We start from the raw sequence: 22,709 nt of genomic DNA on the forward strand, positions 1-22,709 counted from the left end.
CTACAAAGTTCTAATATTTTCGTCTTAGAGACTACAGTTTAGATGAATCTAATTGTAATTCAGATTTTTTTATGATCTTTTTGTAATTGGAGGACTTGACAAGAATTGTTGAAATCTTTCTTTGGTGCAATTGAACAATTTCTCTTGAGTAAGGCTAACTTTCCGGAAGCTACTTCGCTATTACAAACTGGATCAATCCATTAGGTGACAGCGTATCATAATGTCTCTCTATATACATATATCTCAGTTGTTACGTGTCTTTCGTATATTAATCTAACTTAAAATGTAAGCCCCAATATGTAAAGCCCGTCAACGGCTATATACCATGCCAGTCAAGCCATGCCCGTCGTTGCAAAATATTTGACCGTTATGAAATGTGCACTCGCCGCTAAGCTATCACAAAATGTCATCGATTCTACACAATTATCATTATGACAAGCGAGAAACGGTGAAAAAGTATCTCAATACAACAGAGAACCAAACGGTAAATGATGATGACTGGGCACAACCTCGATGATGTCCCAGTAACCAATCATTACAGATTACATTCTAGCTTGTCATTGCGACAAAATGGTGCCATGGCGCCAGAAGAAAACATTAATTGGATGATGAAGAGATACAATTGGTTGGTGTATTCTTACTGACGTTAATGCTGAAAACGTACAAAGTTAGAAAAAAAAAACTAATTTGACGTCCTCTTCTTCATTTCGAGTCGGAATGGCTATTCAAACTGTGTTCGATCTGTATGTGAGCACGCTGATCCATACACTGGCTCCATATTGCTGGAAGTGGGACAGTTGAGACAAGCTGGGCAGCAGGTGAGCCATAGATTGTATAGGTCGTACTTGTCATCGTCAGTTTAAAGTCCATTCTAAACAGTATGGCATTATAAATTGAATGATAACAATTTCCATCAAAATCTGTCTATCATCTGAAGCACCCAGTGAGGACAAGACGTGAGTTACGCAAGATAAATTGAACAAATAAAGTAACGAACATTGAGACTGTGAGAAACAGTTTAATGAACCACTTATGTCTTGCTAATCGCGAAAGCATATTGCACAGTCTGTCAAAACATTCTTACGATGTTATGAAAACAAATTAATTAGGTGTAAGAAAAACAACGTCAATTTCCCTATTATCTTACTTGGGTAAGGGTAAGATGAAAATCAAAGTATTCAAATTCAACGGTCTCAACAGATTTATACGTAGTCACTATAAATAAGAGATGGGTATCATAATTAAAATTTCACATATCAACGATCGAGTTTCATCAGATAAATATTTGGCACCTTCCCTCTTATCCATTATCTCAAATCCTTGTTTGACCGCGGCTGATGTTGTATCTCTTTGTGGTATGTATGCTTTCGGATCTCAAAAAAATTACAGTTTTTTAGATTGTAATTACTTCATACATAAATGCAAAAGCATTTCAACCTACCTTTTTCAGATTCTAACAAAAATACCTACAAAAAAAATATCGCGACGAATTGAGAACCTCCTCCTTTTTTTGAAGTCGATCAATAAATTAAATTTATCAGTAGCTTTTCGTAGCTGCTTTTACATCAATATAATCAACGCCCACATGGTGGACAAAAGCCATGTCTAGGCGCACATAATCCAGTTTATGTGTCTCAAAGAGCAGATAAATATAATTCACATCAATATTTATGATAATCAAGTTAGAAGTTAAGGTGTGGTGTAGCAAAGCAAGTAATGTTATGAATTTGCAAAGATGTAGAAAGGCTAGCTACGACTTTCTAGTCGTAGCTAGCCTTTCTACATCTTTGTGCCGTGCCGGTTTTAATTACCAACCAATGAAGCGAGTATTTTGCCGGCTATCGGACACTGACATTTAAATAACTATATTGGACTTTAGACTTAAAATTATTGTAAGTACTTTTCTTTCCATTATATCTTAGATGCATATATATACATATACATATACGAGTGTCATGAGTAACCACAGAAAAAAATACATATTTTATTTGATAACCAAGGCAAAGAATCCAAGGAGATCTTTGTGATTGTCATATATGAGAAACAAACGTGGATGGAATCGCTAAAGCGTTTTGGAAAAAATAATAGAAGTTATCCAAATCGGCACAAGTATCTTTGTCACCAATTTTATCCAGCGATCAATGATTTACTGACCAGTGTTACAGGCTTCAAAGAGACGTGGGCGCGATAAGAATTCCGCGTCTCCATACTCGGATAGTACTGGTTGTGCCCATTGCATAACCTTCTGCGAGGGAAAAGCTTCGTGCCACAAGAAATGCCAACTTTTAATTGCTTGTAACTTGACTGAACTTTATTTCCTCTCTAGATATTAAACCGCACCTTATTTATTTGCTCTTGCAGACATTACTTTATATTTATTGTTGAATTATTTAATAGATTATAGTTTAATGATGATGTTCAATCAAGATGGACCGCAGTCATTGTTTTTTTTTGTTTATTGTATGAATAATAAGTACTTAATTAGAATATATCCTATATAGATTTTATTTAACAAGGAAGATACATGTCCTACGATGGATTTATCTCATCAGCCGGCAAGATAGGTTGATAAATCTGGCTGTTTTTCGGAAATACATTTTCACAAGGCTTCGCTCGAATACAACCATCATAATAAATTATGCACCTAAACCTTCCTCACGAATCACACTATCTATGGATGAAAACCGTACAAAATCTGTCCGGCAGTTTTTGAGTGCGTTCATACAGACGCGATAATTTTTTTATATATATTCAAGGAAGGATATAGACAATATTACGAAATATAGTTTTAGTTATTTTAATTTTCGTAAATATCGTATTACATATTAAAGCAAAACTGTCTGAACCAATCGAAACCTATGCGAATTGTATAAAATGTTACGCAAATATTACAGCTTATTTTTGCTAAATGCCAACGATCTCCCGTGAAAGGTCGGACAAGTATATTTTGATGGATTGATATTAGGCAGTCTTAGATACCTTTAACAATTATATTTCTCATGTAAATTATATTTAGATTATATTATTAATTTTGATTAGTATAAATAAATAATAAATATTGTACTTCATTGGATCAAATAACAAAACTTAACTTCCTGTAATCCTTCCTGTAGTCCTGGTTACTTGAAATAAAAATTATTCATTCATTAACTACTCCAATTATGAGAATAATTGATAAGAGACTATACATAAAAACAGTTTTCAACCTACGAGTATGTACTAGGTAACATCCCTCTGTCAGTAAGAAATGAGGCGTACAGCAAAGGGTAAGCGGAAACCTAGGGCTCAGATAAAATAGCGTGATCGCCGAAGGGAAAGTTTAAGGAAATTCTACTGCAATCGCGAGAAACCATAACTTAGCGTCACGTCGTTGTCAGATGATATGATCACTATTAGAAGGAAAATCGTGAGATTAATAAATTAATTTATTATTCTGATTTGTGATCAGTTTTTGACACAATATAGGTACTACAGGAAACAATAAAGCCACAGCATGATCGGGACCCGGCTCTCAAATATGGCTGTGATTACAGGCAGACATTGAAAGATGCTAAAATGATGCAATGTTGTTGATATCTATGTCGCAAAACCGTTGATATTTTTGTTTAATTTTGCTACAACTACTTTATGATATAATTATTTTTGTAATTAGATATTTTTAATATAGACCTGAAAACATTGACTTTTTGTACTTGAGTTTGAATATATAATTATATAATTATTTTCATAATTAGATATTTTTAATATAGACCTGAAAACATTGACTTTTTGTACTTAAGTTTGTTTTTGGACAACAGAGGAAGGAAAAATATAAAAATATATTGTTCTTTCGCATGCACTTTTTACGACACGGAATATTCTAAATTTATGGAAATCAGAAAATTGTCATCGTATAAATTGATTTACTGGTCCTCATTTAATGTCCTCAGCACTTTCTCTTCTTTGAAAGTACATCAGCCTTACTCGTAACCAATTATTTTGAAACTTTTAAGCTTAAATCAAACCGATTCCAGTCTTATCTATTACCATCAACACAATAGTTATTTAACATCTGTACAATCGCTTCATTTACAATGTTAAACTCTCGTTTAGCGGTAACTTCCGTTGCACAATCTGGGTGTCGATTCTACTAACGATAAATCGCTATCGTATCTCAGTGGTAGTTCTTATCACCTGTCAATACGATCTACTATTAAGAAGCAGATTTTGGCTTAACGTTAGCTGAATAGACGCTCTGAACAATTGGTGGGAAAGGGAGATGCAGGGCCCGATGCGAGCTTTTCTCTAGTTCCGTAAACGTCCGACAGACAACAAGATAAATCGCTTGTTTGAATAGTAACCGATTTGTATAGTCGCCGTGAAAGCGAAATCATTTTGCTGGTTTAAGGATACAGACAGGTGCACGACAGATCTGCAAGAATGTTGTAGAAAGGCTTGATCTTGTGAGAGTGAGTGGAAATTGTTTGGTTCAAACATGCATTGGTTTATAGTCGTTTTCAGATTTGATTTGAAAATTTCTTGGGCTAACTAAAATTTTAGTGTGAATAATTATTTAATTCTTATTTATTTTACTTAGGTTTTTAACTATTAGTTACCTATAAGTACTTGTAATTGGCCGTAAAAAGATTGCCAGTCGATCTTAGTGATTTCTTTGGACAAGGACATGTGGAAGCAAATAGGGGAGACCTTTACCCAGCAGTGGGGCAACATAGGTTAAAAAATATAATCCTATTATTATTCGAATACTTTGCGAATTCGTGTCCAAACCTGGCATTTGCAATGAGGCGATGACGATAGACGGCTGTACTGCGGCTCAATTGGATGGAAAATGTTAGATCTAAGATAGACAGTATCTATGAAAAATAGACGTTACGTGTAATTCGACATTATTGAAGCAATATTTTGACATCAATGTATCTGTAACGAACAACTTGATATCATCGTTGCACAGAGTATTATGACTATAATTATATATCACGAACTGCCCGGGGCTTCGATGTATGCTGTTTAAAATCTTTTAATTATGCAATTATTTAATTTACGGAAGTTTATTCATGTCACATTTACTTCTGAAGCCTGTCATCACAGCTCACATTACTATGGCCATCTTATTTCACTAAATGATTGCGCCGATGACCGCCACTCTCCATATTGTGTGTTCGGATGTACAATTATATTCATATTTGTATTGATTGTGTTTAGTATATTATTCATTTAATTCTTATATTTATTTTGACGTATATATAAGTTTATTATATTGTGTTACTTTTTTGTTATAGCGTCGCACAATTTTCTCGGTTTCTCTTATTTGTTTTGCAAGGAGTGAATGCTTAGCATTAAGTTCGCCATTTGTTTATTATTATTTATTTACTTGGAATTTTAAAGTTTTATAAATAAATATATGAGCTTATGTTCGTGACTTGTTTTTTCCCAGTTCCCGTGGGAATTTCGGGAGATTCTTTCTCAGTGCTCCCCTACACTCCTCAAGGGACCTAGACGCGTTCTTTTTACGTCCAGAGGGCTTACCATCATCTCTTAATGCGATCCAGTTCAGGACCTAAACTGATCTGCATCGCTAATTCATACCATCAAGTTGACATAACGATCCATTATAGGTAGTCACCAAAACAATACGCCGTTTCAATTTCATTCACTCATTTTCATACAATTCGGTACCATGATGTGTATTGAGAACGTAAACTGGATCGCGTATCTGTCTAAATTCGCGATTCAAAAAGTTACTATTTCTGATTGATTACCACGAAAGAAGTCGTCCCACAGACGTGGCGCTACTGTCGCTGAAAACAATGACGTGGTCTATCTGTTATTGATAGTTCCTAGTTTTGCCACCGAAACTCCATCGTGGTACGGTTTTTATGTTCCGAAGTTTATGTTAAGTGTTATGATTATGATCGACAAATTTGTTAGTCTAGATTACATTGCATTTATTGTAATTGAAATATTTTATTTTATTGTGTTTTGTATTTACTTTCGTCATGTAACTAACACAAAGATAATAATATACATTTTAATTTTAAGTAACAAAAAAATACATATTGTTTGCTCAAAATGGTAAGAATTTGATATCGGAACGCATCTCTTGAAACGAGATAAAATATATAGAGATCGTATAGCCTTATCTCTTTCTTACATTTGGCTGCTGTCACTGGAGTTTACGATTCAGAGACAATTTTTACTTTTTTTATGAATTTCATTCACTCCTTACGATTCAAATGAGACTTTGTTAAGATTGGTGGTACCAAATAACGAGATTCATTTTAGGTTCCTAAACTCAACTGCCCTGCATTTGAATCATTGTGTAATAATTGATGGTAGGCGCCCAGTAATTACAACTGAACGTTGTCTGTCATTCAGCTATGTAAAAATTTTATATATCTCACTTACTATTGATTGATGATCACACACCAAAATTGGACCATACATACCATAAAATCATCAAACTTTGTTCACTTCATATTTCAGAGTACATAATATTCTACATTATCATTTCTTTACACTAATAGGGAATTGAAAAACATTACTCACGCATATTTGTTGTTGCTTTGATTAATCACCGAATCTTATAACCGAATAATACCGAAATTTTATAATATTACGCTAACAAGTTAAATGTCAATGGTTTAATTAAAAACGAAAAAGTTTGGCTGTGGTTTTCAAGCGCTATTCTATTTTGAAAGATTTTACCACATCGGAGACATTTCAGCTTGATGCGTTATTGATTGTAGCGACACACTTCGATGTGATTGTGTGTGATCGACGTCTGCAATAGATTACGTTTATTTAAGCGCATAAAGATCGAGTCCAATCGTTAGATAATGATCAATCTCGCTTCGAACTTTTGTATTGACAAGTAATGATTTAGCAATATTTACTTATAGTGGTTTTAAATTTATTAATATTCTATTTACATACAAAAAATAGTATACAAAACAAAATGTTTATAATGACAACGCTAATATTACAAGAATAAGTAACTCGTATTACTTTATGTAATTTATTGTTATTTAAAACAAACAATAAATAGTAAGTTTTGTAACACAATCGCTTTTGTGTAACATAGGAGAAGGAAATGGAGTTTGAAAATTAACAATGAGAATGCAAACAAATTACTTTACATTAGGTACCACTAAAGCTGGTGTGCATAGGGCAAATGATAAGAATTTCATGCAAAGCAAATGCACTAAACGAGAAATCCTCCGAACCCATATCTCTGTCTTCTGAACGTGATCTGTCTACGTTCCCACAACTTTCCCTAGTGCCGAGTTTATTAGAATTTAGAATCCGAGAGCTGCGCAGGAGTCACGAAACGATGGCCCGTCGAGATTCCATGCCGGGAATCGAATAATAATCGATTAGGCACAGTCGGGATAGCGTCGCATATACGATATCGATTCCAAGATTACGGAAAAAGAGAAATATAGGAAAAAGAGAAGTATAACTACGCCAGCTTTGATCCGATGCGATGCCATCAACAAAATAGCCTCAAGACAGGTAATTTACTACACATTATTTCATACTTCATCCTAATAATCAACTCCGAATGGGATGCAAATAATAGGGCAGGCACACGAGGGGCATCTAAGAATTCTTAAGATTTGTCTATAGCGTCCGTCCATAAAAAACCTCACAGAACAATTTATTGAGTAATAGCGACCTGAGCTCGGCTTCGCACGGTGTAATCCGTGTAATATAAGTATAAACCTTCGGGAAAAAATTGTAACAGTAGAAACTGCGTCAAAATTCGTTGTGTGGTTTAAAAGAAGAAATTTAAGAAACAGACAAATGACGAGGGCGACTTTGTTTTAATGTAGTGATAATATTGATAGTTCATCAAGCACATGAGGACAGTTTTTATATTTTATTATCTAGTCATATCTACATTTGCTTGCATTTTTTTATTATTCATTTTTATCTACCACCGAAAATTATTAATCAAAAATTTGTATAACCTAGCTCTTCCACGACTCGGATCCGTTCGAAGCATTCTTACGTTACAATGTTACGAAATCCTGCATTATTACGTTTACATCTCGTTTCGTGATTTATATTATATTGTTACTTGGAGATAAGTTTACGATAAGCTATGTTGCACCTACAAGTATGCCTTAGCCTTCAGACGTGGGAAACTTTCGCGCCTCGAACGAGAGCATTAATATCTTACAAATAGGAGTAATTTAGAATGTCTTTGGTTGGTGATTTAATTGGGGATATTAAGTCACACACTGTAATTTTAAGGCCCAGCTACATAATTGCCTTTGATTGTAGTTATCTTCCAAAAAGTTAATCAATAGTCTTTGTTTTAATTCAATGGCTGATTAATGACCTTTCATTTTTACCTTTTAGCGACCTCTCGTTCGAAGTGTGATTTTTACATTGAAAGCTCCGAATATAATAAAATTCAGGAAGTCAATGACCAGGCTGGTATAGCTAGAAACTGTAAAATATCATGGGCATAACAGATTCAAAATGATCGAATCAGCCTTCAATGATTTCCGTAACTGATATAGGACACTGCAGCAGTTGCTACTACCCTAAGGCTTCTGAGCGAGTATCAATATTCGCTAACACGTGCTAGCCATATTCTGTTCAAATAATGTTCGGTTCAATGAATTGCAAATAACACAGAAGGTACTCGACCATATGGCATGGAACTGCAGGTACCTTTATTTCTTAATGGAGTTTCATGACATATTTTTTATAAATTAAATTACAGGAAGAAACTACCGGGTAATAATTACCGCATTGATGTATGCATAAAATTTTCGATGAAAGCAAATACTTCGAAATTTAGTAAAACTTCATAATAGTATATTGTAAGTATATATGCGTAATTAGTACTCTCTGACCTATGCGATGCGCTAGAAAGGGGTATTTAAGAAGTCAATAAATTACTTCTTAAATACCCCTTTCTAGCGCATTTCGAAAACGCTAGTAAAAGTGGATACCTATTTAAAGAAACCGAGTACTTAATAAATCTATTATTTTGTATTATTACTACGGGTCAGAGAAAGTTCCACATTATGTTTTTTTTTAACTCTCACGTATCATGGCACGGCTTCAATGGGTTTTCGATTATTCACGCTGTGAGTTCTGTGGTGGTGCTAGTGTGTTATTGTACCTTAAAGTTGGACCGCTGTCACTGAACTGGTCTGATTGGACTTTCGAACTCCAAGAGCTGACATCTGACACACATCTGTCATATTAAACCGTCAATTAAATGTTGTTGTAAACCACAAGTTTGGGAATACCTTCAGTAAATATTAAGTAAATTTCAGTACTGAAATATTCTCAAACATATATTCACTTATTATTTATTTAATCCCGTAAACATACTGTTGGAATTGGAAGCTTCTTTAGCCAAAAACTCAGTACAAATTGATAATGCTTCCATTTGGTCACACTATCTGATCCAGACCAGGCAAGACTTCGTTTTGAAAATTATTCGAAGATTACCTGAAACAAAAGAAAAATTATTTTTCAAATACATCGATATATTCTTTTCTGTTAATAATAGGTACATCTAGCGTCAGATTTATCAAGCTAAAGGCATCTTATTACTCTTAACGAACATGTTATTTGAAACTGAATACATACAAGGAATTGTATACCAGTTGCAGACAGCTGAAGCATTTGAAGATTCCTTACTTATTTACTATTTACAAATGCCAGCGAAGAAAAATTGGCATGAATCCGCTGCTTGGTTGCGCAGAAAAAATGAGATCAATGAAATCTTTCTCAAGGATGCGTGGCATCCCGTTTTGGCGCTTGATAATTCTGATCTAGAGACGAGTTTCACGCCCAATGTACGAGTATACCTGATAACAGCCAAAAAGACCAGTACTATGTACCGGGCTATTTAGGAATAAACTGGGAGAATGTTGGACGAAAACCTATCTCGGTCTCATCTGCAAGAATCAGATATTATCTATTATGTGCACTGTGCAGGGTAAAACTAAGTATTATAATAATACCAATATTTTGTCTGCAGTTTTGCGGGAAAGGTATTTTTTTCGGGATGAAAAATAAGCCTATTCCTCCACCTTATATGATTGTAAATAATATGCCGTTTGAGTAAGTAAATATAACTTGAGGAAATTGCAAACAAAATTTCACATTTATAATATTAGTCGGAATTAGGATATATTAAAAACTAAATACTCTAGACACCTTCTGCAGTAATTTCCCGTATTTGATATTGCATAAGATTTAAAGCTTGAGACTCCACCTATGTCCATATATATCAAACACGTACTTATACGAGAAAATTAATCATATTTTATGCATGTGCAGAGCAGTGGAATCGAACGGAATAAGCAATTAATTGATTCCACATACTATATGAATGCATAAGATTACGGAGTAAGAGGCAGGTAACTAATGCAGATTTTTGTATCTTTTGCATAATCGTAAGATGGCTCATTTGCATTTAACTTCCGATGTTTGATAACGAATTTAAATCTGAGTATATATTAACCTTTACAAAATACAAATGGCTTTAGTAAATATATGTATTTTGTACATTTTACTTTCAGTTTAATTCATTATTGTATTTAGTATAGTGAATAAATTTCAACATAGCAAATGTATACGTGAAAGAGGAAAAAAAAATGAATTCACTTCACATGACCTAGATTAGTCGAAACTTAATACGAGCATGAATAATTTTGTTGGAATAAAAACAAACAGTTTTACTTTCACTAAAATATGAGTGAATATGAACGAGCGAACGATAAATTACAGTTGCAGAGAAATGTTCGATCATTACGTTGAATCAAGATTTAGATCAACCCTTCGCGGCTTATCAGAAGCATTGCATTACAACTTTCTTGTCCATTTTAGGAATTGGTCGAAGGCATTTTAAACAATCGAGTTCTAACTAGAAATAGTCTAGTAGTAGAAAGGGAGTATCGAAAGCGAAGACAGTTCACATGTTTTACACAACAGAGAAAGTATTTTACTTGTGTATATGGAGTTTGAATTTATCACTTATTTTTCGAGTATAGATGCCAAACAATTATATATCATAGTAGATATTGTATTTACAGAAGTAAATATTTTAGACTCCTTACATTCTACTTGAAAAGGGTAACAGTTCCTTCAAATACAAAGTTTTATTGCAACGAGCAATTTATTTATTCTTCAATGAAGCATTTTCCCTTTTACTTTGCGGCTAATGTTTTTAAGATTAGTTGACTTGCCTCATCAGACAAAAGTGATTTTATCCAGAAGGATAGTACAGGTAGGTTTAAGGTAGGTTTTATACTATTCAGTACACATGCTAACAAGTTATAGGTGTCACATGTTAAAAATCTGTGGTTAGCGACGTAACACAAGACAAGTAGTCTTAGAGACTGGTTTGGTCATTGACACGACCATTGTTGCCTCCCCGACTCGCTCTGCGCCCTCCGTCTTCCCTGCTCTCACGAATCTCAAAGAATCATGTTACGCGAAATCCCTACATGGGGAGAAGACCCTATAACCTGAAACAATACAAACACATAACATACAATAGCCTCAGTTTTTGCACAGCTATTCTGTTTCCCTTTTTAGCGGTCACAATTCGAATTGTAAGCGATATTGTTTCAATGGTGATTACAATGAGAACGCGTGATCTAACCACAAAGGGCTACAAAAAGTGGACCCTGAAAGTCAGATAGATAAACGGTTGTTGTAAACACAGGTGGAAAAATAAATTATTGGAACTAACTATAGGCAGGAACGAAGGCGTCGATCTTAATCATGTATACATACAAGTCTTATATGGGAACTAATCTCGACGTACTTATTTTTCCTAACACACTGTTACACTTTGGTACTTTAGATAAAATATTAATCTTTCCTTTGATTAGAAATATTGTAGGTTTATACAGGTGTTAAACACATACCTGCCTACCTGGAAATGTAAACATTTATCTTGAATTCCTTTTGACTTATGTTATACACTATATGTGGTATGTATGTTATTTTAAATTTTAGATTCATAAATGTAAGTAGATCATCATACTGAATGATACGTATGTTATCATTCGCAAATTCACAGGGAAATCCTACCTAATTTGAAGATTATAATACATGTTAACGCAGACATAGTCATAGCTAGGAAGATCTAGTTATAATGTACCTAACTAAAATAATCGTAGTTATAAGTATAAAGTACAACTGCAGTGCTAACCAGACCCCTGCCGCGTTTCCTGATTACACGAACCGGGAGCGGTGTTGCTCTAATTCTTAGTATGAACTCATTGCTTTGCTATGTCATTTATTTTCACTTCGAGCCATATAATGGCGAAGACCTTTTTTCCATTTGAGTCAGTCCTGTGTCAAAACTTTTCAGATTTTATGTCGAAATGGTCTCGCCACCTTGTTTTTGGCATAATTTAAACATAAGATTGGACTCATTTGGTATGGTTTTCGGTGAACTTGACCAGACCAGACCCACATCAACTTCGCGGCTTCCAGAGCTGAGCTAGCTGGATTGGCCATATCATAAAATTAATACAATTTTTCCCACATATATTGTGAGAAATCGTTAAGTAATTTTAAAATGCAATTCCAAGAATATCCGCATTAGGAACCTATAAGAGATATAAAAAAAACTAACTATACGCATCGTGTGAGATAAATGATCTAAGTGTGAGATCCGTACATGAGAAAATGGAAATGACACCTCTATTGCATTCTTCATTACCACTTTTTATGCGCCAGTATAAAATGGATTTTATACTCTTCCTTGGACTTCTTTATAATATTACAGGCCAGAGAAATTCCTGATTCAAATGATAGTTTGAGTTGTTATTTCCATATTTCTTTTACACCTATGGGCTTATATTGCCACGGGAGATCAGACTCCGTCAAATTCTTGTTCACAGTAAGAAGTGGTTTGCCTTGTAATTAACTTTCCCGTAGGTTGTTGATTGCATTTGCATATTTCTCGTCATGTTGCAGTTTCACGTGTCATTAGATTAATGTGATAGAAGCTTAATGCATTAGAAAAGTTTTGAAAGAAGTGAAAAATTGATAATAAAACATTATTGTTGATAATCCCTCCTTTTCGCTCTATGTTTATTTATTTATTCTATTTTCGGGATCTTACAACGAAATAAAGGGATAGGGTAAGTTAACATAATGTTTCAATATATAAAACTATGTTAAATACAAAACTGCGAATTTTCACACAGTTGTGATCGGCATACTTCCTACGTCTCTGCTGGATGACCGCTCCTCCACTACTAGATACTAGACAAGAAATACCTTATAAAAACATGTTAAGCTACTTTAAATATTTCCACGAACCAAACTAAGGAAAGGTACGCAAAGGAAGCGAGCCACAGAATTTGGCAGTTTAACAACCGTTACTCGCCTTCAAGTTACTATTTGTTATTCAGGTGACTTCCCTTTCCAATGACATTCATTCAACCGGCTTTTAAGTTCTCCAAATAGAACAACTTATATGTGCTACACAACGCAACATAAGTGTGACAAATAACATCGTTATTTTAAATCAAAGACAACTGTACACTTTTCTAAACATTATGTTTTATCGTATAGCGTTATTCTTTTACAAATGGTTTGAGTAAGTATTTGTCCTATTTGTTTAACAGGTGCGCTTGGAATTATAGTCATTACGTTACAGATGAACAAATAACAATGTAAGGAAAACATCGTATATTACTCGTACAATATTATTGTAGGTATTATCTGATAACTATTTACTGTATCATCAAATATTGCTCAGTTTATAAGCGATTATATTTACTCAGATGTAGATGAGCAATGGTTTTAATTCGTAAGGGATAACTCATATTTCATCACTCTTGTAATCTAATGAAGTTTTTTTAGTTTTTGAAAATATTGAACTATGTATAATAACTATATTTTTAAGGGGTCCACACTACACCACCCCTTTTCCTGTCCCAGGCTACGATCTCGATACTCTACTATGTGAAAATCGAGACAACAAGCCTATATAAATATGTATATCGAGAAATCACGTAGATAGTCATAACATAAATTTATATCTACCAGCTTACCAAAATTTATCGAAACCCTTCCAACATTTAATAATTTTTTGATGAAAAAAGTAACAAATATCTAACACATACTTCAAGTAGGAATAAACTTATGTGCACTTGCACCAATGCAAGCTAAATATAATATAATGATTTAGTATGTATTGCACAAGTCAACTTGACGTTGACTTTATCTTGCGCGCCGCCGACGTTTAGACAAAATGGCATTTTTCGCGTTTTCTGCGTAGGTTAAAATTAACATCAAAATTGACTAGTGCAACTCATCCTTAAATAAATTACAGTGACGAGTATAAATGTCTGTATTCATTCACGTGTCATTCCACACAGCCAAGCAATTAAGTATTTACAGCAACAACAAAGTAATCTAAACGGCAAGACGAATTGCAAGTTAAGTAATTCATGTAATTCGTGGGTCAATGACAGGCCAATTAATGACTGTGAGAATTTTCGAGGGAACGGAACGGACATACAAATTTAATTAGTAGACACAGGTGGATACGAAAATCCAAGTCATGGTAGATTTATTTACCGTAATATAAAGCGATGTCATCGTACATGGGGTCAAGATAACGTAAAAGTGCCTGGTACTTTCGTCGTAAAGGTTGGGCTCCAAAAGCATAATTTTGGAAAGCGGTGGTGGCCCAGTGGTTTAGACCGTCCGCCTGTTTTCAATAGGTCCCAGGTTCGAATCCTACTCGTGCCACATGAGTTTGTATACAAATCTGACTCACGTATAGTAAGATTTCATCGACCACCACTTGCTTCCGGTTAAGGAAGTAAAAGGTGTTTTTTTTTTCAATTTCAAAAGTGAAGTGAAGCTTGTCTATTAACTTACTCACCCATCATTCATTCATATCAAGTGTGCTGATTGCTAATATTAGTATCTGATTTTACTCAAGTCGCCCAAAGGCATTTGACATGACTTTTTACGATTATCTACCGCCAATTAGTGGCAAGTAGTCGCATACACGCTAGTGAATCAGGCTGTCCATATATGTGCAAGTTTCCTCACAGCGACTTGAGTAAAATTTTTACACTAGTATTAGCACGCTCAATATGAATGAATTATGAATAAATAGGCAAGCAAAAACACCGTTTATTCATCTTCCATTTTCTTCAATAAAACATTTAGCTGTTAAAATTATATGGGAGATTTCCCGAATAATCACATAAAATAAACGTATAATTTAATTGAATTTACACAGACGCCATTCGAACATCTTTAATTGTCTCTGGAAATTTATTAGCATTTTAATTGATACTTCGGGTGAGAATTGAAAGGGAAACGGAGTCACTTTCCGAAAAAAAAATTGTGTAACACTTGTAATAATTCTTTGTAAAATTACACTTGTTATGTTCTTTTGCACTTTACCGCGAAAATCGGTGTTGGCGTGACCATTACAAGATGGCTCACTGTACCGTTAGCTCGAATATTATGCGGGAAGATCGGTTGTTTGTAGTGATGTCATTTGTTGGACATAATAATTACCTAATTGTGATACGATAACTAGTACACAAAAACAAACAAAGATTTATTTTCAGCTTGAAGTAAATTTCCTTTGTTATGAGATCGTATTTTATAACAATAACATTTATTCAAGAACAATTAGTCTTAGTCTAACAAGATTCTAACTTCGAGGTAATGTCCACTAGCTTTTTCCTGCGGCTTCGCCCGCGTGAATTTCACTGCGAAAGCTAAACAGATATGATTTCCATAAAAACATTCATGTCCATTAGTCATTTGGGGGTTAATTTTTAATATAAAAAAGTAGTCTATGTTTGAACGCGGGTTCTTTACTACATGCATACCAAATTTCATAAAAATCGGTCCATTTAACTGTGATTTCATCAAAGCTATTTAACTGTGAAAGCGGAACAGACAGACAAAACAGACAAGACAGATTTTCGCATTTATAATATTAGTGTAGTATGGATTACCGAGAAGACTTTTTCTATTAACTATATATAAATAATCCCGTGAATTTCCCTCTCGCATTTTACTTTGTTCTAAAAAATTTGGGAACGAAATAAAAATAATTCTCTTTTTCCACTTTACCTATAACAGCAAGATAAAATATTGTAAGTTCAAACGCAAACTAACATATAACAAATTCTTTATTACATACCTCGACGGTAAAGCTGATGGCTTGCAGATTACAATGAAGACGGTGATAATGGACAAGACAAATATTAGACACGAGTGGATGAGGTAAACTAACAGGGTCAGTGAGGTTAGCATCAGACATCATCGCAATTTCTTTTTCACATCATTACGGTCGTTCGAAACGAAGAAATTTTCCGGCCCCGAAATAGACATCAACGCGTAATTTGTAAAAAAAATAATAATATTTTATGAGTACTTTTTTTGTTGAGTTCATTAAATAAGTACAAATTGTATATTATTTGTTTATATATACAAATTGTATATTATTGTATATAGGTACCGGGACAGACTAGGAAGGCGAAATGGTAATTTAGTTGTATTGTATATATATGGTCCTGCAAACCTGATATCAATGGTCGAAAATCCTGTTTTTTTTTAAATAATAGTGGTTATTTAAATGAAAAAAAAAAATACAATTTCTTTTACGACAAGCACGAAAATTATGCAAAAATTGTCAACCAATTTTTGCAATATTTTTTACAATTTAATTCACATATGAACATGCAATAGTTTTAAATAAAAGCGGACATAACTACGAACAATGAAATGACTTCCTAATTTGTAATGTAAAACTTTTAAAATATTTTAATAACACTTGAACTGTAAGACAATACATTAAAATAATATCATGAAGTTTATGCAGTAAATAGAACATAGGTACTTTAAGGTTTCCACAGAGTAGGCAACATAAAAAGCCCAAGGATTCTAATTCTTACATCGAAATCAATGATGTCTAATTTTAGCCGCCTGAAGGCATTTTACATGACTTTTACATAACTATCTAGTATTAACAAAGCTTGAATTAAAATGATTCGAGCCTTGATAATATTAGTTATATTGATTAATAACATTTTTTTTTATATTATTACAAATTTGAGTACGTTTTGTCGTGGTTTTATCGTGGATTGGATAGTAAATAGGCACTAGGCAATAGGTAGCAAAGTAAGTTTATTATAAAACTTAAGGTAAGACCTAAAACAATTAAATATAAATTAAAAATCTAAAATAGAGATTAGGTGATACGTATATATATATTCACAATAAATGGAGCACTTACCCTTATTGGGTCTGTTCTTATTATTTTATTTAATGTTTATAAATTTATCACGGCCACCCTCTTGCCTCGCTAGCTTGATCGTAATGTTTTCGCGTCAAAGTGTTCGAGCGAATTTAGAATTTTAAAATTTATAACAGTAGATCCAAATGTGCCAGCGCAGGCGAAATACATCGAAAGTGATTCCAAATAAAGCGTAGCTGCGTTACAGTTTTGATCTCAATCTAACCTGATGGGAAGCAGAGATGCGGCCGAAGGTTCCGAATGTTACACGCAAGCTTAAATAATGCCATTGCAATATTTTGGTCCTCATGGTAAGAGAACAATTTTATCATATAATTTTTTCTCACGAAATAATGTATGCATTAAATTAGTAAAAACAGTTGCAGGTTGTTGCTGTAACTGGCTGAGATTTAGCCTTCACAGACAGACAGACACCACGGGGTACCTCTTATGGAGGTAAATTATGAAGCTATTGTTCAAAGGTCTTCATTGGATGTCTTTGTTATTGTGTAATTTCAGCTGTAACGTTGGAGGAATGTTGCAAAGTTTATTTGTACAAATATTTACTTCTCTTATCTCTTCTTGTAGGGTTTATTTTAAACATTTGAATAAAAGTGATAAATGAAAATTAAATCTAAGTTCTCAAATATAAAGATACACCTACAAATAATAATAATCATTTGTCATGCTCCTATTTCTGATACAATTGTTTCTTGATCCCCATGTTATGTGTATTTTATAAGCTTCTAACCTACCAAATGTCATAAAAGTAAACTGGCAAATGCTAAAGGAACATTTAGTTGTACTATTACCTACATCATTTGAGTGCAATAAACTAAATAAAACAAATTTAAAATTCATTATTAGTGGCCAGGAACCCAGAAAAAGTTGAACATTCTCATTTTAAACAAAATATAAATGGACGAATGATAGATATGCGAGAGAATTTCTTCATCACACGTAGAATCATAACATCTTATCGGATCGTGTCAGATTTGGTTCGGTGGCCGAGGAATGCGCTTTCTGTGGGTCCATGCTGCAAGGTCAGCATAGCCCACTAAATGCTCAAGTTACGATATCAAGTTATGTTGATAAAATAAAAGTCAGAAATTGTTGAACATTGCTTCAAAAGCAGTTTTGCAATTCTCTGGAATGCGCGCCTATTGAGGGTAGATCACATTTAAGTATTTTTAGCTGTAATTAGAATATTATATTAATATACATTTCGTTATCATTACAATTTAGGTAGATAAATACCTAATTATCATTCTATAACCTTGGAGACATGCGATTATTTTCTTTGCTATCGAACGTGAGTCAGTTCGCAATAACTTTTAATAACATTCTAAATTAATTCAAATGTTGTAATAGCAATTTTGCATAGTGTAAATATTTTTTTAATTAATCCAAAATATGTTGATGTGTCAAAGGTCAATCACCTGATGCGGTCCAGCATTCTGGGCACTCCTGGCACAGGGACGCCCAGTCAAAGGCGAGGTCTTCAAAACTCGCCATGCCTGTTTACGACACCCCACACATGCCACTAAATTTAATTAGTCACCTCACTACACCAAAGATAATTTAAAAAATACACTGAGATTTTAAATGTTACTGGCTGGTATCATCCGCGTTCGAATTTCAAATGTGTGCGCATGCGCACGGTCGCCGGAGAACTGCAGGCCTCGACGATGATGGTGCCGGGATGTCGCCAGCGAACCTGTTCCTTGCTACTCATGCATTCACGTTCTTTCGATTTCAATTAACCGTTAACGTTCTATGCTAGAGTTTGCCTTATCTACTTAAAAACGGCTATTCATTAAAATATTTATACTAATAATAACCTCTGTTATTAAATTAAAACTCCAATATTACTATTTAATATTTTAATAATATTTAATTAAGATAGGTAGTAAAATATACCTATTACTGAAAGCCATCGTATAGGTATTTACTAAAAATAAAAGGAAAGCTATTATTTCAACTCCAAGATAAATAATGTAAAATGTGTAAATATTACGAAATCGAAACTTACCTATTTCAAATATTACAATATTATTCCCCTTGAAAGAAGGAAAGGAATGTGAAAACATTAGACAGCTGGACGCCGAAAGAAACCTAACGTAACATTGACTGACTTGAGTTTCTAGATTACATATTTCCATGTCCACTCATTGGGCAAGTAACAAAATTCTTGATAGACAATCTGAGTTATCGGCACGTACTCGTAGTGGTCGTTAGACTTGCTGGCCTTATGCCTGCCCACGCGCACCGACCGCGACTAGCAATGCGTATGCCATAGCATATTTATTTCGATTGTGTTTAATTTTAATTTGGCATACGATGATATAGGTTAGGCTAGTCTTCTGGTAGCTACCTACTTAGTAATCAGTTATGGTGCCCAAAATTTATAAAAACAAATTAATCTATTTATCTAGGTAGGTGTAATCTATTAATCTAGATATTTAGAAGATTAATAGAGAATACCGATGCCTGGAAGTGCAGAGAATAGCGTAAAGTTTGTAAAAATCTGACACATGTGATAACATTACGTTGGGATTTCAAGGTATTTTTTTCTTAGTCTCGAAGTTTTTTTTTCACTAGGTTGGTTGATTTCTATAAGACACATTCTGCAAGAAATCTCAAAGATAATTTTGGAAGTAGTTACAATTAACCAAGTGTAATTGGTAAATACTCATCATTCCATTTCATAATAAATGCAGTATGACATCATACTGTATGCTTTTCCGATTAATTACTTTAATATTATTTTTTTAACTCAGATTTTCATTAACGCTGACAAATGTTTAATATTAAGTAAGCGTTAAAAAAAACCTAATGTAAATAGAAATTATAATTAATAACGTTACAATTTACTATGCTAATGTGTACTTAATTTTGTTTCGCATGAAATTGCCTCAAATTAAAGCGTCTAGAGACGGCAGAAAGCGGTAAGTGCTCTCATTATATCGTTGAAACTTGAAATGTTTATTGACATAAAATATAAGAAACTTTTTTATATCTCTATAAACCATTACATTTAAATATAAAGATAATAATACAGTAGACGGAAGAGTAGTTATTAATGACACTTCAAGTTAGTAAGGAATTTAGGGGTTAATAGTTGCAATTACTTTTCAGATTTTAATTACAATATTTAATAAATAATTATAAAATATTTAATATAATAATTATTATATTAGTTTTCATTGAAATTTCATTTATTTGTATTCATATTTCGCAGGCACAGCATGTTTCACAGGCTAACCGTAAAGAAACATTTCATAAATATGGTACATGTATTAATAGCTAATAACCGAAAGAAATAAAAAGTGAATAACAATAGTTATCAGTTAACAGTTTATCCCAAGAAAATTCATTAAAAAATGATAAAGCTAGGTAAATACTTAACACGTAAGGACATATAAATCGTAAAATGTTAACATAAATTAATAACTTTTGTAATTTACAGCCTTATTACGAGAAAAGTTTAAGACTAAGATATTAGAGCTTGAAGTAGCTACCTAGTTAGCTTTATGAATAAACCATGAGACCGTGTCGCACAAAAACCTTGAAAGCAAGCCTACAACAGTGGAACCCGTAGGCATATGTATCAAAACATGCAAGACATTATGTAGTCGGTTAAAAAATTTAACGTAACAAGTCGTCCTTGAACTGTGGTGCGCAGGCGCGGTGACTGAACTACTTTCCGATGCACAATTGCACGTACAGTCACATCCATTGCATGTTACCCCGCATACACATCTATGACGAGGGAATAGCGGTGTATATTGGCCGATTGCACCTGTGGTCGAGAGGATCTAGGTTTGAATCCTAGTCCTTCACGAGTTTTTATACCGATCTGACTTAAATTATAAATGGTAGTTTGATGATGGCACTAATGCTCACGATGTATTCCGTCAGAAGCAAATGGTGGTTAATAACTAATAACAATATATATAATATATGTAAGATTAGTGTACAAACTCATGAGGCACAAATAGAATCTGGGACCTTTTGGTTCACACGCCCAACACTCTATTCACATTGACGACAACGTCTACAAGGAAGTCGCTGGTCAGGATTGACAAGGGATACCTATCCATGGAGTGTAGAAATGAATCTTACCTGTTAAAAGAGTCGATATTGTCGAATGAAGTGAAGAAAATGATATTTCTAAATGACTTTTGATTACCAATTTTGGCCACCGGGTCAATTATCTTTGTAATTCACTAAAGTGTACATAACTGTACGGTGTCAGTAATTCTCTAGGGTTAATAGGGCGTACCGCATGCCGGCTCAAGTTCCAATGTTGACATAAGATTCACACTTGTCATTATATCTCGTTTTATATCAATTATAAATCATACTATATACATACTTATGTTTTGGTAATGGGACTTCCAGAAAATGTTGTCTAGAAGCCCATTTATCAGAAAATAAATGCAGAGAGGGATTGCAAAATAGCATAGTATTCAAACGAGTTATTTCGGTTGTTCTCCTAAACTTAAGCCTCCTCCCTTCCTTCCTTACTGGGCCATCTTTATCCAGTTATTGCCAACAATTTCCTTTACATCGTCCAACAATCTAACTGCCGGATGTCCTTATGCTCCATAAAAAGGTATTGTTTGTTACTGCATCTTTTGTTTATTGTAAAACTTTATTTTTTATCTTTTGTTTATTGTACTTTTTCATGTCAAACTTTAAATCATATAGTATTTGTGAAAAAGTTACATAATACTGGCATTTTGCAACTGGGAAAAGCTGTGAAAAAATCATCGCGATCAAAAAATATATGTCGCAAAATTTTCGATTTCATAGAGGAATTAAAACCTGTGCTGCGGCCACGTGTCCGACTTCCTTTGTCCGACAGATCGGAATTCAAACATTTTTCCTTTTGTATGTGCCTAGGCCCCGTAGATTCATAAAATTTCTATGCATGTCTATGATTCTGCAGCAATTCTAATGAAGATTTTAAAATATTCTCAATCAAATAAAAATATACTTCGGTAACGTATTTTAACGCAATATTCCTTACGAATCTTGTAATTATTGCCACAGCAATAAAAGTGCGCACGCGCACCGTGCGTTAAAATATTTAGTAACACCAATTCACTGGTGCTTCTATCTTGCAAAATGTAAGGACTTAACTAGGTAGTACTATAAAAATATTTTCTTTATACATTCCAAAAAATGTTTCCGAAAGTTTCGCCTTCTACTTGATAAAATACCTAATTTCAAAAGGAAGATGAAGAAAATTGTTGCTATGTATAGTACTTATTGGCCCTGTAAAGATCTCTTTTTGTATATAATATGTATTTTATTTATTTTTCAATTACAGTATTTTAAGAAAATATTAAAATATAACATTTTGTACGTAAGCAATATGCATTGCTCTTCGATTATGGGTGCTCCTTATATCTCCCGTCAAAGCATATTC

At 33.7% G+C, this 22,709-nt stretch overlaps 1 protein-coding gene across 1 annotated transcript in view; it reads right to left on the reverse strand.

Annotated features, from left to right (window-relative positions):
* Cen (Centrocortin) overlaps positions 1 to 18,949 on the reverse strand; it is a 57,639-nt gene extending 38,690 nt beyond the window's left edge. Inside the window, exon 1 of the mRNA XM_053769981.2 lies at positions 18,712 to 18,949. Coding sequence (XP_053625956.1) covers positions 18,712 to 18,787 — 76 coding nt within the window. The 5' untranslated portion in view covers positions 18,788 to 18,949. The remainder of the gene's footprint in view (positions 1 to 18,711) is intronic.
* Between the last annotated feature and the right edge of the window lie 3,760 nt (positions 18,950 to 22,709).

The sequence above is a fragment of the Plodia interpunctella genome, chromosome 3 (assembly GCF_027563975.2).
Source record: "Plodia interpunctella isolate USDA-ARS_2022_Savannah chromosome 3, ilPloInte3.2, whole genome shotgun sequence".
NCBI classification, from domain to species: Eukaryota; Metazoa; Arthropoda; class Insecta; order Lepidoptera; family Pyralidae; genus Plodia; species Plodia interpunctella.